This window comes from Schistocerca serialis, unplaced genomic scaffold (assembly GCF_023864345.2).
Source record: "Schistocerca serialis cubense isolate TAMUIC-IGC-003099 unplaced genomic scaffold, iqSchSeri2.2 HiC_scaffold_1261, whole genome shotgun sequence".
In the NCBI taxonomy this organism is placed as follows: Eukaryota; Metazoa; Arthropoda; class Insecta; order Orthoptera; family Acrididae; genus Schistocerca; species Schistocerca serialis.
This window is the reverse complement of record NW_026047471.1, coordinates 4,726,770-4,741,059: the sequence shown is the minus strand read 5'-3', so window position 1 is coordinate 4,741,059 and position 14,290 is coordinate 4,726,770. Positions and strand designations below refer to the sequence as shown.

The 14,290-nt window shown below is 35.2% G+C and overlaps 1 protein-coding gene across 2 annotated transcripts in view; it reads right to left on the bottom strand.

Annotated features, from left to right (window-relative positions):
- Positions 1-14,290, bottom strand: part of LOC126438151 (protein HIRA-like) — a 212,736-nt gene that overhangs the window by 159,049 nt on the left and 39,397 nt on the right. For both annotated transcript variants that reach the window (XM_050090526.1, XM_050090527.1), the window contains one exon: positions 11,093-11,253. In XM_050090526.1, the coding sequence (XP_049946483.1) occupies positions 11,093-11,253 (161 nt within the window). The remainder of the gene's footprint in view (positions 1-11,092; positions 11,254-14,290) is intronic.

Genomic DNA, 14,290 nt, shown 5'->3' with positions numbered 1-14,290 from the left:
CCACCATGCTTCTAATGATAGAAACAAATAATCAGAAAACAAACTCAAGGAATTATTAGAAAATATTTAGCAGACAGGATTACTACAAAATATTTAGCAGACAATTACAATGGTGTGACTCTCCAATATTAATGTAAAAAGATAAAAATAATAAGATGGCCCAAAGCGACTGGAAAAATACAGAAATTTTAGCAGGGACATTAAACAAGTTACTAAAATGTAAACTACTGCAAATAAACACAGATACTCCTATTAAAACACCAGCAGAAAATATAAACCCATACACAATCCATGAAGTCTACAAAGCTTTGAAAGAGCTCAAAAACTACAAAGCAAGTGGAGAACACCAAATATTAGTGAAACTTTGGAAATATGCAGTAGAATCAGTGAAGATATCGCTACACCAATACACAGAGAAAATCTGCAACAGCAAAGAACTATCTGAACATTGGACTGCAGCTATAGTCACTACACAAAAAAGGAGACAAACAAAATCCACACAACTGCAGAATAATGATGACACATATGAAGTCAATAGAAGAATTTTATATAATCTTTGTAAAGATCAACTTGAACTGGAACTAGGATAATGCCAGAAGAATTTATGTCTTGGAGAAGCTAGCCAGAACAAATAATCAATTTGAAATTGGTAATGGATTATTATAAAGGGAGGAACATATAAAAACAGGAAGTTGTAACCTTGGTAAACTTCAAAAAAGCTTATGATTATATTCACAGGTCTTCAATGATGAAGATACAAAGGAATTTGAGATGCCATCCCAAATTAATAAATATGATAAAATTAACTCAAAAAAACACCAACTCTAAAGTAAAGTTCAGAGGAGAAACATCTGAGCCATTTATGATTAAAATAGGGTTAAGACAGGGAGACAGTTAATCACCATAATGGTACAAGGAAAATGCTCAAAACATAAGAATTGGAACCAAGAAAGACCAAATAAACTTAAACAGCTTGGGATTCACAGATGAGTTGGTGTTCCTAGTTAATAACAGTCAACAAGACAGAAATCCAATAACAAGCCTACAAAATAACAACAATCAATAGGATTCCAGACACCATTCGAAAAGACTGAGCAGATCCACTAGTAATCAACCACATAACAGTAAATAACAGGAAAGTAAAAATAGAGAAATAATTTAAATACCTAGGAGAAATTATAACACACAAAGATGAGAAACCTGCATGGGAAGAAAGAACTAATAAAATGATAACATTTTTTGGGACATTGTCATAGGAAAAACAGTGACCTTTATAATATTATAATTTATTTCAGAACACACACTTGTGCTCACATTTAAGTTGTCTATTTTCGTTGACAAGGTGCAGGTCCACATGCACTAGCAAGGAGAACACTGCTCAAAAAGCCTAAATTTAACATGATCTACATACAACAAAAAGAGTCTATCAATCAAGGCTTAAAACATTACAGGATGGCGATTCAACAGAAATGAAACTCCTTTCAAAGTCACTTAGAAAAGTAGAATTGACATAATCCCAAAAGCAGGGAAAAAATACCCGGAACGTGTATTAATAAGAAATATCAAAAAGATGGACAATGGCAGATTGCTCCAAATAAAGTGATGTACAATGAATGAGAGCCAATTACAGACACTATATGGGGAAAAAAGAATCTCTCTTTTTTGGTCACAGGTGTGAGGACCCCTGAAAAACATAAAAATATGATTCAAATTAAAAACAGACAAACAATATAAAATACAAGGAGTATTTACAAAAGAGGAATGATAAAAAAGGTTGGAGCACATGAAACGGTACTGGGCAATTCGGAAAGAAAACTTATTGATGATGATGATCAGAAAATTTCTGACTGAAGTGGTCCAATGAGGCCACAAAAGCAGAACATGGATACGACACATCAATCTGTGTTTAGTTCTATAGTTTCTATTAAGTCTCAAACCTCTCACTGAGCAATGACAATGTTCCAGCTTCAACAGCTAAATATTTAATAAATTCTACATACTACTCCTGTCGTGACCTGACATCTTAAAACGATTTCCTTTAGTTAATAGCAATTTTGAAGCAGTAGGTTTAGATGTGGACAGGAAGGTATGTCAGAAGTATTTTGCAAGTTTTCTCCAGTGCAAGAATAACAGCAATTTATTATTATTATTATTATTATTACTAACTTGATTGGCCACACTGAACCACATTCCATGTTCACTTTCTCTTTGAAGATTGGACTACTTGCTTTTTGTGCACAGTCCAGTATTTTTCATTTGTTCCAAACACAATTTTCTTAACTCGTCTGAAGTATCTACCAGTCTTCTGTACATCATTTCTGCTGAAAATTTATTATTCATAAGGAGAGTGTTGATTTTGTTTTTGTTCTCTGCATCAGTAATTCTAAGTCCGACTGCTTCAAGATCTTGTTGAATTTCTTTGGCCCACTGTCCTCCTGTCTTCTTTCCGAGACTTCTCATCACTAGTTGTTTTAAAATCCTGTTATCGGGGAGTCATAAGACATGAAAGAAATATAAGATTCTTTTCTTTTTCTTTGTGCTGGTCATTGGGACAGACTTTCACAAGTATAAGTTGCTTCCGGGAGAGTTACAGTTTTGTAATGTTGGATTGTAGTGTCTACTAACGGGCATTTCTTATTATATGTTGACCAGGTTAGAAATTGTGCTTTTTTCATTTTGTTGGTTCTATTTATCCATGTTGCTTTCTCACCCAAGTAGTGCAAAATAATTTCTCCAAGATATTTGAACTGTAGAACTATGTTAATTGATTCATCATTTATGAAGATTTTATCTATGCATAGAGGTTTCATGGGCATGGTTTCAGATTCCTATATTTGAAGCAATTTTCTGGAAACTTGTGATCTGAGCATGAACTTCTTCTATGTCAAGGGCTTAGAGAGATAAATTGTCAGCAAACCCAGGGTAGTTTGCTCTTATTGCTGATTTTCCTCCAATTTTGATTTTACATGGATTTTCTTTTTGCCAGATTGTCATGATGTAATAGAAGGCCACATTGGAAATCAAAGGGGACAATCCATCACCTTGTCTGAGTCATGTTTTTATTGTGAAAGCTTTTGACATTTCTCCTCTAAATTTGACCTTTGAATTTGTGTTAGTTAAAGTTAGCTGAATGAGTTTTCCCAGTGTGGGATGGCGGCCATATGATCTAAGGATTTTTAGAAGTGTGGTTCCTATGAACACTATTATATGTTTTTTTTTCCAAATCTATGAATGGGATGAATAACTGTTTGCTTCTACACTTGTAACACTCCGTTATTAGTTTCAGGCTAAGAATTTGGTCTGTGCACCTTCTGTATGGTCGAAATCATCCTTGGTATTCTCCAAGTTGTTGTTCCAGAATGTTTTTCGTCCTATTGTAAATTATGCGGGAGAAAATTTTTTATGTGCAATCCAGAAGGTTTATTCCTTTTTAATTATCTTTAAAAATTAAAAAAAATTAAAAATAAAAAAAAGCTGAATGGATTTGAATTTTAAAATTTTCCCGGCTGCAAGCCCAAAATTTGTTTCAACAATTTATGTATTATTCCTGAGGTCCGGTGCTCTGGAATTTTCTCTGTGATCCACATTTCAATTAGATGTTGGTGGAATTTATGACCGCACATTTTCCAGCATTCTTCCAGATTTCTGCAAATACATAGTCTTCACCACATGCCTTGTAATATTTTTGTTCCTGAATTGCACCTCTACCTCTTTGATAGTTGGAGGGTCTATTAGCTCTGGGGTGGTTAAAATAGGTGCTTCAGTGTCTACTTTAAATGTTTCCAGTGGGCCATCACAATTTAAAAGTTTATTGACAGTCTCTGCAAGGATCTCTGCATTTTCTTGATTACTATGCCCCAACTTTCCTGACTTATCTCTCAGCAGCAATGTTGGGAACTCATACTTTTTAAGATATCTCCCATAGGTTTTGTAATAATCTCTTGACTGTTTCTTCTGGAAGTTTTCTTCTAACTTCTCTATGGTATTTTAAGATGTTTGTGTTTTGTCTGTCTGATGATTTTATGATTTGACTTTCTTTGCTTCATAAGTTCTAGATGTGATTCTTCAGACTTTTGGACTTGATGCTTTATCCAAGCTTGGTGTCTTCTTTCTAATGCCTTCATTCCACCACTCATGTTTCTTCCTAGGATTTATTGGAGCCAACTCTTCTGCTATGGATTTTAATTTAGTTGTTAATTCTACTAGCGTATTATAGTTGATAGATCCTTCACCTGATTTCCTAGCGTATTTCCTCATTTTTTGTTAAGATGGTTGGGTTGAATTTTCTTCTAGTTTTTTTCTGAGATCTTTTCTTTACCATTGGTGTTAATTTTATTTTGATCTTCAGGACATAGTGGTCTGACCCTGAGTCTTCACCTCTTAAAACTTTGACACTGTAGATTTCACGATGGTGAAATTTACCAATAAATATATGATCCAGTTGCCATTCCCTCTTATTATTAATAATTAGAACCAAAATTTTTAAGTTCGATATGTATACATATGTTAAAACAAAGAGTCTGGAAGCCACTCACTGAAGATTTTGTAATGCATAATTAGATGACACACTTCTCTCAAGCTCAACTGGAACCTGATTCAACATTTGGGTTTTATCTGAATGCCAAATAGGTATTTTCGACAAAGGCGACACATAGAGTTTACGTAAGGAAATTAAAAGTAGGCATTCGGATTCTGGGGGTCTACAGCAGTGTGCGAAGGATGAGTCAGAGCATCCTGAAACCTACCTTAAGCAAGCAACAAATAATTTGATAAACAAACAGAGAGCTATACTCGAAAACTGAAAAACTAACTGATGTAATGAGGAAGAGGAGGCTGCAGTTTTTTGGACATGTATTCAGAATCAATAAGAACAGACTGACCAAGTGGATATTCACATTACTCAATAGCTACAAATCCAAGCCCACATAGTTCATAAGAGATTGAAAAGGACATGGAAAATGCTGGAATTGCAACGGACACAATAGAAAACAGAACATATTTCAGAAAGGCAGTTCGAAAGGCAGAATTTCAGGAGAGAAAGAAAACAACTAGACAATAGTGGACCCAAGAAGAAAGGGAACAACACTCTTAAAGGATGAAGGAAATTTGGAAACTAAGGAAATCTAATACAACAAAGAGTAGCCAAAGTTGATTCATCGTACCCTCCAAATGGGTTATTTGAAAGAAGAAGAAGAGTTTATGTATGTCCTCTGCAAGAAAACTCAACACTTTAGTTATCAATAGTGGTACAATTTTTTATTACTCAGGGCTTGAAGTGTAGTAGTTATCTTGTAGTGACATTTTATGTATATTATACCAGCACATTGCAATTTTTTTTTAAAGTAATGTTCAAGTACTTACTTCCATATCTCATCATTGACATTGTGGCTGTCAAATAAGACCATGTATCGGATTTGTAGTGCAGAATGAGTTGGTTTTGATTAGATATATTCTTTTCTCAACAAAGGATGTTGTTGCTGAGTAATTTTTGGTTTAAATTTTTGTTTTCTATAAATTTGACAGCTTTGCTTGACAAAGTCGATGATGTTGTATCATTACATATTTATCTTATTCATCTATGGAATTATATAGTGCTTATAGATTCTCTGTGCGGGTTTGTATCAATAGTCTTTCCCTATCATAATATCTATTTTGACAAACCTTTTAATAAAATTTTATGTTTAAGTTCACTCTGTTCACTTAGGGGTTTTTGTGTGTGTGTTTCTATTTCTTCTAAAAGGGCCATTATTGGATGTTGTTGTTGTTGTTGTTGTTGTTGAGGTCTTCAGTCCAGAGACTGGTTTGATGCAGCTCTCCATGCTACTCTATCCTGTGCAAGCTTCTTCATCTCCCAGTACCTACTGCAACCTACATCCTTTTGAATCTGTTTAGTGTATTCATCTCTTGGTCTCCCTCTACGATTTTTACCCTGCATGCTGCCCTCCAATACTAAATCGGTGATCCCTTGATGCCTCAGAATATGCCCTACCAACCAATCCCTTCTTCTAGTCAAGTTGTGCCACAAATTTTTCTTCTCCCCAATTCCATTCAAAACCTCCTCATTAGTTATGTGATCTACCCATCTTATCTTCAGCATTCTTCTGTAGAACCACATTTCGAAAGCTTCTATTCTCTTCTTGTCTAAACTATTTATCGTCCACGTTTCAATTCCATACACGGCTACACTACATACAAAAACTTTCAGAAACGATTTCCTGACACTTAAATCTATACTCAATGTTAACAAATTTCTCTTCTTCAGAAACACTTTCCTCGCAATTGCGAGTCTACATTTAATATCCTCTCTACTTCGACCATCATCAATTATTTTGCTCCCCAAGTAGCAAAACTCATTTACTACTTTAAATGTCTCATTTCCTAATCTAATTCCCTCAGCATCACCCTATTTAATTTAACTACATTCCATTACCTTTGTTTTGCTTCAGTTGATGTTCATCTTATATCCTCCTTTCAAGACACTGTCCATTCTGTTCAGCTGCTCTTCGAGGTCCTTTGCTGTCTCTGACATAATTATTGTCATTGGTGAACCTCAAAGTTTTTATTTCTTCTCCTCGGATTTTAATACCTACTCCGAATTTTTCTTTTGTTTCCTTTACTGCTTGGTCAATATACAGATTGAATAACATCGGGGATAGGCTACAACCCTGTCTCACTCCCTTCCAAACCACTGCTTCCCTTTCATGCCCCTCTACTCTTATAGCCGCACATCTTGTTTCTGTACACATTGTAAATAGCCTTTCGCTCCCTGTATTTTACCCCTGAAAGACAGTATTCCAGTCAACATTGTCAAAAGCTTTCTCTAAGTCTACACACGTTTGCCTTTCTTTAATCTATTTTCTAATATAAGTTTTAAGGTCAGTATTGCCTCATGTGTTCCAACATTTCTATGGAATTCCCCGAGGTCGGCTTCTACCAGTTTTTCCATTCGTCTGTAAAGAATTCGTGATAGTATTTTGCAGCTGTCACTTATTAAACTGATAGTTCGGTAATTTTCACATCTGTCAACACCTGCTTTCTTTCGGACTGGAATTATTGTATTCTTCTTCAAGTCTGAGTATATTTTGCCTGTCTCGTACATCTTGCTCACTAGATGGTAGAGTTTTGTTAGGCCTGACTCTCCAAAGCTGTCAGTAGTTCTAATGGAATGTTGTCTACTCCCGGGGCCTTGTTGCAACTTATGTCTTTCAGTGCTCCGTTAAACTCTTCACACAGTAACATATCTCCTATTTCTTCTTCATTTACATCCTCTTCCACTTCCATAAATTTGCCCTCAAGAACATCGCCCTTGTATAGACCCTCTATATACTCCTTCCACCTTTCTGCTTTCCCTTCTTTGCTTAGAACTGGGTTTCCATCTGAGCTCTTGATATTCATGCAAGTGGTTTTCATTTCTCCAAAAATCTCTTTAATTTTCCTGTAGGCAGTATCTATCTTACCCCTCATGAGATAAGCCTCTACATCCTTACATTTGTCCTCTAGCCATCCCTGCTTAGCCATTTTGCACTTCCTGTCGATATCATTTTTGAGACATTTGTATTCCTTTTTGCCTGCGTCACTTACTCCATTTTTATATTTTCTCCTTTCATCAATTAAATGCAATCTCTCTTCTGTTACCCTAGCAATTCTATTAGCCCTTGTCTTTTTACCTATTTGATCCTCTGCTGCCTTCACTACTTCATCCCTCAGAGCTACCCATTCTTCTTCTACTGTATTTCTTTCCCCCATTCTTGTCAATTGTTCCCTTATGCTCTCCCTGAAACTCTATACAACCTCTGGTTTAGTCAATTTATCCAGGTCCCATCTCCTTAAATTCCCACCTTTTTGCAATTTCTTCAGTTTTAATCTACAGTTCATAACCAATAGACTGTGGTCAGAGTCCACATCTGCCCCTGGAAATGTCTTACAAGTTAAAACCTGGTTCCTAAATCTCTGTCTTACCATTATACACACTATCTGAGACCTCCCAGTATCTCCAGGCTTCTTCCATGTATACAACGTTCTTTCATGATTCTTGAACCAAGTGTTAGCTATGATTTAGTTTTGCTCTGTACAAAATTGTACCAGGATGCTTCCTCTTTCATTCCTTACTTCCATTCCATATTCACCTACTACGCTTCCTTCTCTTCCTTTTCCTACTATCGAGCTCCAGTCACCCATGACTATTAAATTTTCATCTCCCTTCACTATCTGAATAATTTCTTTTATCTCATGATACATTTCACCACTTCCTTTGTCATCTGCGGAGCTAGTTGGCATGTAAACTTGTACTACTGTGGTAGGCTTCGTATCTATCTTGCCAACAATAATGCGTTCACTATGCTGTTTGTAGTAGCTTACCCACATTCCTATTATGCTATACATTATTAAGCCTACTCCTACATTACCCCTACTTGATTCTGTATTTATAACCCTGTATTCACCTGACCAGAAGTCTTCTTCCTTCTGCCACCAAACTTCACTAATTCCCACTATATCTAACTTTAACCTTTCCATTTCCCTTTTTAAATTTTCTAACCTACCTGCCCAATTTAGGGATGTGACATTCCACGCTCTGATCCACAGATGGCCAGTTTTCTTTCTTCTTTAGGTATTATATGTAGAATTTTCATTGCATGATAAAATTAGTTATATTATGGTTTTCTGTTTTCAATTGGGCAAAAAAAGTGGAGGGATTTGTATCTCTATTGCTGGACTGCTCTCAATATACAGAAAATTTCATCCTGTCTGGCTTATATAGAATTTTTTGCAATCATTACAACTGATTTTATATTAATGCTGACATAAAACTAACACAAAAAACGCCAAGATGGAAAACCACATACATACATAGGAAATATATCAGACAAATTAAATTCATTACTAAATTCTTAACATAAAACGTCAAGTTACCTCGAATTTATTATTTTAACAGAAACTTAAAATCCCAAGTACACTCAGGCAAGTTAACAAGAGGGCTTTGAAAATATAAGACTCTGCTTATATCTCTTTCAGCACAATAGTTTCACGTTCAACCACTAGAGAGCACCCGGTACTACATTTGTAGCCTGGCTGTCCTGTTTTGGTTGATGTGGTTGCTATAAGATATCATCTTTACTGTGTGCAGCTTTGGATATTTGACAACAAACTTTGCGCTTTCTCCTATATTGTTGTTTAAGCAATGCTTTCAAAAAATATTTGCTATAGCAAGCCTGAATTTGACACTGAGTTTAGCAGCTCAGAAAGTGAAGAAGAATATGATGTTACTTCATTAGAGACTGAAAGTGATGACAGTTCGTCAGCAGGGTGATAAGTGCTCACCAGTGGAACAACATGAAACACATCCATTGTGCTCCATACAACTCCTCCAAAGTTTATGTTCACAGGAAACATTCTGAAATACATGGTTAGATTTCACAGCTATACAAAAACTAAAAAATGAATTCAAGTTTCACTATATTTTAGTCAAAGTTCAGTGCCCAAATATACATGGGATTTTATTATTGGTTATTTTCAAAACTTTGTAACTCATTATTTTGAGCTTTCTAAGTTGTCTTCATATATCTGTAAGTGCTGCCATTCGTTACAGGATGTTTTCATTAATAAAAAAAAATAATCATTTTTTGGAACATAATTTTTTAAAAAAATTGGTAAGTTATGGGGTTAAAAAATAATACAGTGAGATAACATAAAAACAAAAATCCAGGCCAGCAAAACAAAAACACCAACACACAAGTATCCAGGACTATATTAAATCAATTTTAATGATAGTAAAAATTCTATGTAAACCAAACAGAATGAAATTTTCTGATCAGATATTGAGAACACACCTGAGAGAATGACACAAATCTCTCAAAATTTTTCTGCCATATGAAAACAGAAACCCAAAACATAAAGCAGTCTGAGCACACAATGAAAATCCTACATATAATACCAAAAGGCCCAATAATGACCCTTTTAGAAGAAAGAGAAATAGACGCTACATATACAAAAATGCCCAGACAAGATCCTAAACGAATTGACTTAACTCAAGCATAAAAATTTTATTGAAAATTTTGTTAAAATTTTAGGACGTGGTAAAAAATAACATGATATGCAAAGAATACTCATACAGACCCATACAAAGAATATATAACCACCACATAACTGTACCGATAAAAAAATTAATATGTAACCATACAATATAATTGGCTAATGTGAAGTGAAGCTGTTAAAAATTAATAAAAAATGAAAATTTCAACTACAAAATACAATAAGCAGCAAAATTTGACAGCCACAATGTCAATGATGAGATATGAAAATAAGTATTCGACACACTGTTACTAAACCAATCAGATATATAACATAAAAATTGTATATATTAATAGCACATTTTAACTGCAGATCACCTGCAGCCAAAATAAACTTGCCGAAATAAACTTACCACCTAACTACACAACTCTACAATCAAGCTTCAGAAAATAGCAGCAGTATCCTGAAATAATATACATAAAATGTATCTACTTTATTTATCAAATTATTAATGTACTCCAGGAGTAAGGGTTTGAGTATATTCTTGTATTCCTAGTGTTCATTTTATGTATCAGATAACACTGAGATGATCAAATTCAATTGACAATGTTCCTAAGCCTTGCCGGCAATGCTGTTGCAATATGCAACAGTACAGTTACATTTGACCTTATTTCATTCAAATGGCATGCATTCATTACCTCAATCACAGCACCCCATTTCAAATACCTGTGTCAGTTACATAAACAAAGGGAAAGAAAATATGCCAATCAACAAACAGATTATTCAGAAAGCCACAGTGAAACAATCAACAGGTTTTGAAATCTGACTCCATCCTAAAATGATACCTTCTGGTTTGGTAGAGTTAAAAATTGAATTCCTAGTAGGAGTTTCTTGGACACATTTATGATCTAATACTGTTAATGTTCTACCCTCTCAGATATGAAACAAGGAGCAGTATTTCTATAATGTAATTACTTAAATAAGGACACCAGTACGTTACCAGCCATTGAAGTCAACATTCATATTAACATGAAAATTCGTAGAATAATATTTGCGCAAAATTATAATTTTAAGAGATAAAAACCTCTTCAAATGGTTCAGTGATGACTGAATCCTCTTTCCAGTCTGCTGTTCTCCAAACCCTCAATGTCTTGTCATCAGATTGTGAAGCCATATATTTGCCTACAGGATCCCATGCAACACCCTTCACTAGTCCAGAATGACCTTTCAGTACTGCTACCATTTCTGTAAGAAGATGAAAACTGGGGACTTAATTCATGAAAATATTCTATGCATTCTCTTATTCCTAACATAAGCTGAAGAAGAAAATGCCTTGCTTTAAGTATCATTATCACAGGCAGGAAACTGTTAATCACCACAACTGTGTATCTATTGTTAGCTATACCTTTAACAATTTAAAAAACAGACAGAAAATACAAAAAAACTATAATAGGCTGTAGGAGTGTGTACTATAATGGACTGAGACTCAAATATTGAAGTATATGATACATATGTTTACGAATCACCTTGATGTACGATATTTAATATATTACTCGATACACTGTATCTTTTATCACATTATCTTACATTTAAACCTAAGTGAAATTATTCCACAGTTATTATTCTTTATTTGGTACTATCTGTGATTACTAAATGTCTCACAAATGACAAGTCAGTCATTCTAGTTTATTTACAAAAATACGATACTTTGAATTTTCATGCATGTATCTTCCTGTTTTGTTAGGATGGTAACTCCTAATCCAGAATGATGAATTTTCACTTGGATAATCCAATTTTGTAAAATTAACAAAAATAAAGTCCCAGAAAAAAACACTTAGTAATGTCCAGTCTGATTACTGAAACTGTATAGTGTTCTTTAGATCATGACCTTCAACACAGCTCATAAAATAATTAGGTGCAGTAAATAATTTGGCTACAGCATTGAAGCCTCTGTAAATGAGAGTAATTTAAATAATTAAGCACCTTGACAGTAATTTCATGAAGAGATTCATTTCATGAAAGTTTGCACAGAAAATCAAAAAATTTCTCCTTCTTTTTGTAAAGCCTAATGTCGCACCAGAATATTTGTGAATACGTAATATTCATTTTAAGGTAATTAAAGTAACTGTTTTAATAAAACACTTGTAAGCTTGTGTTTGTTACATTAATATACATACTAAAGTGGCTGTGTCAGCACAGTTAGTTAGTAATTGTTGAAGATATACGATGGCAGTAGTTGTATGAAGTTATGCTGAATATATTGTATGTTGAAATACCTTTGAGGAAATGACTAGATGCCAAACTTGAACTCCTACAACTGTTAGCTTCCAAAAAATTATGTAATAATGTATGTACAACAGCAAATTATTGATAATTTTAAAATGTTGCTGAAAATAATATTAATATAATAGAGGGAAACATTCCACGTGGGAAAAATATATCTAAAAACAAAGATGATGAGACTTACCAAACAAAAGCGCTGGCAGGTCGATAGACACACAAACAAACACACAAAATTCTAGCTTTCGCAACCAACGGTTGCTTCGTCAGGAAAGAAGGTAGGAGAGGGAAAGACGAAAGGATGTGGGTTTTAAGGGAGAGGGTAAGGAGTCATTCCAATCCCGGGAGCGGAAAGACTTACCTTAGGGGGAAAAAAGGATGGGTATACACACTCGCGCACACACACACACATATCCATCCGCACATACACAGACACAAGCAGACATTTGTAAAGGCAAAGAGTTTGGGCAGAGATGTCTCGACTGACATCTCTGCCCAAACTCTTTGCCTTTACAAATGTCTGCTTGTGTCTGTGTATGTGCGGATGGATATGTGTGTGTGTGCACGCGAGTTTATACCCGTCCTTTTTTCCCCCTAAGGTAAGTCTTTCCGCTCCCGGGATTGGAATGACTCCTTACCCTCTCCCTTAAAACCCACATCCTTTCGTCTTTCCCTCTCCTTCCCTCTTTCCTGACGAAGCAACCGTTGGTTGCGAAAGCTAGAATTTTGTGTGTATGTTTGTGTTTGTTTGTGTGAAAATAATATTAATGATATGAATATAATAGGGAAACATTCCACGCGAGAAAAATATACAAATATACAAATATATGAAAATAATATTAATATAAGGAAACATTCCACGTGGGAAAAATTATATATAAAATCAAAGATGAGGTGACTTACCGAACGAAAGCGCTGGCAGGTCGATAGACACACAAACATACACACAAAATTCAAGCTTTCGCAACAAACTGTTGCCTCATCAGGAAAGAGGGAAGGAGAGGGGAAGACGAAAGGAAGTGGGTTTTAAGGGAGAGGGTAAGGAGTCATTCCAATCCCAGGAGCGGAAAGACTTACCTTAGGGGGAAAAAAGGACAGGTATACACTCGCACACACGCACATATCCATCCACATATACTTTAGTATGTGTATTAATGTAACAAACACAAGCTTACAAGTGTTTTATTAAAACAGGTATGTGTGGATGGATATGTGCATGTGTGCGAGTGTATACTTGTCCTTTTTTCCCCCCTAAGGTAAGTCTTTCCGCTCCCGGGATTGGAATGACTCCTTACCCTCTCCCTTAAAACCCACTTCCTTTCGTCTTCCCCTCTCCTTCCCTCTTTCCTGATGAGGCAACAGTTTGTTGCGAAAGCTTGAATTTTGTGTGTATGTTTGTGTTTGTTTGTGTGTCTATCGACCTGCCAGCGCTTTCGTTCGGTAAGTCACCTCATCTTTGATTTTATATATGAAAATAATATTAAGTTGACATATGTCCCTACAACATCAGGACATGTACTGATGAAGGGAATAAGCTGAAATAAGCTAATATATTAAAATAAAATATCAAGCAGCACATTGTTTTCCAGTTCTCTGCATAATACTGTATGAAGATGGCTGTAAAATCAAGATTTGAAATTGGATTGATCTGCAAAAGCAAATCAAAGTTTGTTAAAATTTGTTAATCTGTCCGCTGGGCTGGAAAGAAATAAGTGGGAAGTCATACACAAATGTTGTCAGGATTTTATTTATGTCTACGAGCACAGGACCCCTTTATTCAACAACAAAGTGAAGAATTCACATTATAGTGAAGACGCTGAGTTGCAGATAGGCACAACGTAAAGACTCTCCGGAAGTGAGCCTTCATCAGAAATAAATAAAACACACACACACACACACACACACACACAAATGCAACTCACACACACATGAATATAGAGACTGTTGTCAGGTGTGTGTGTGTGTGTGTGTGTGTGTGTGTGTGTGTGTGTGTGTGTGTGTT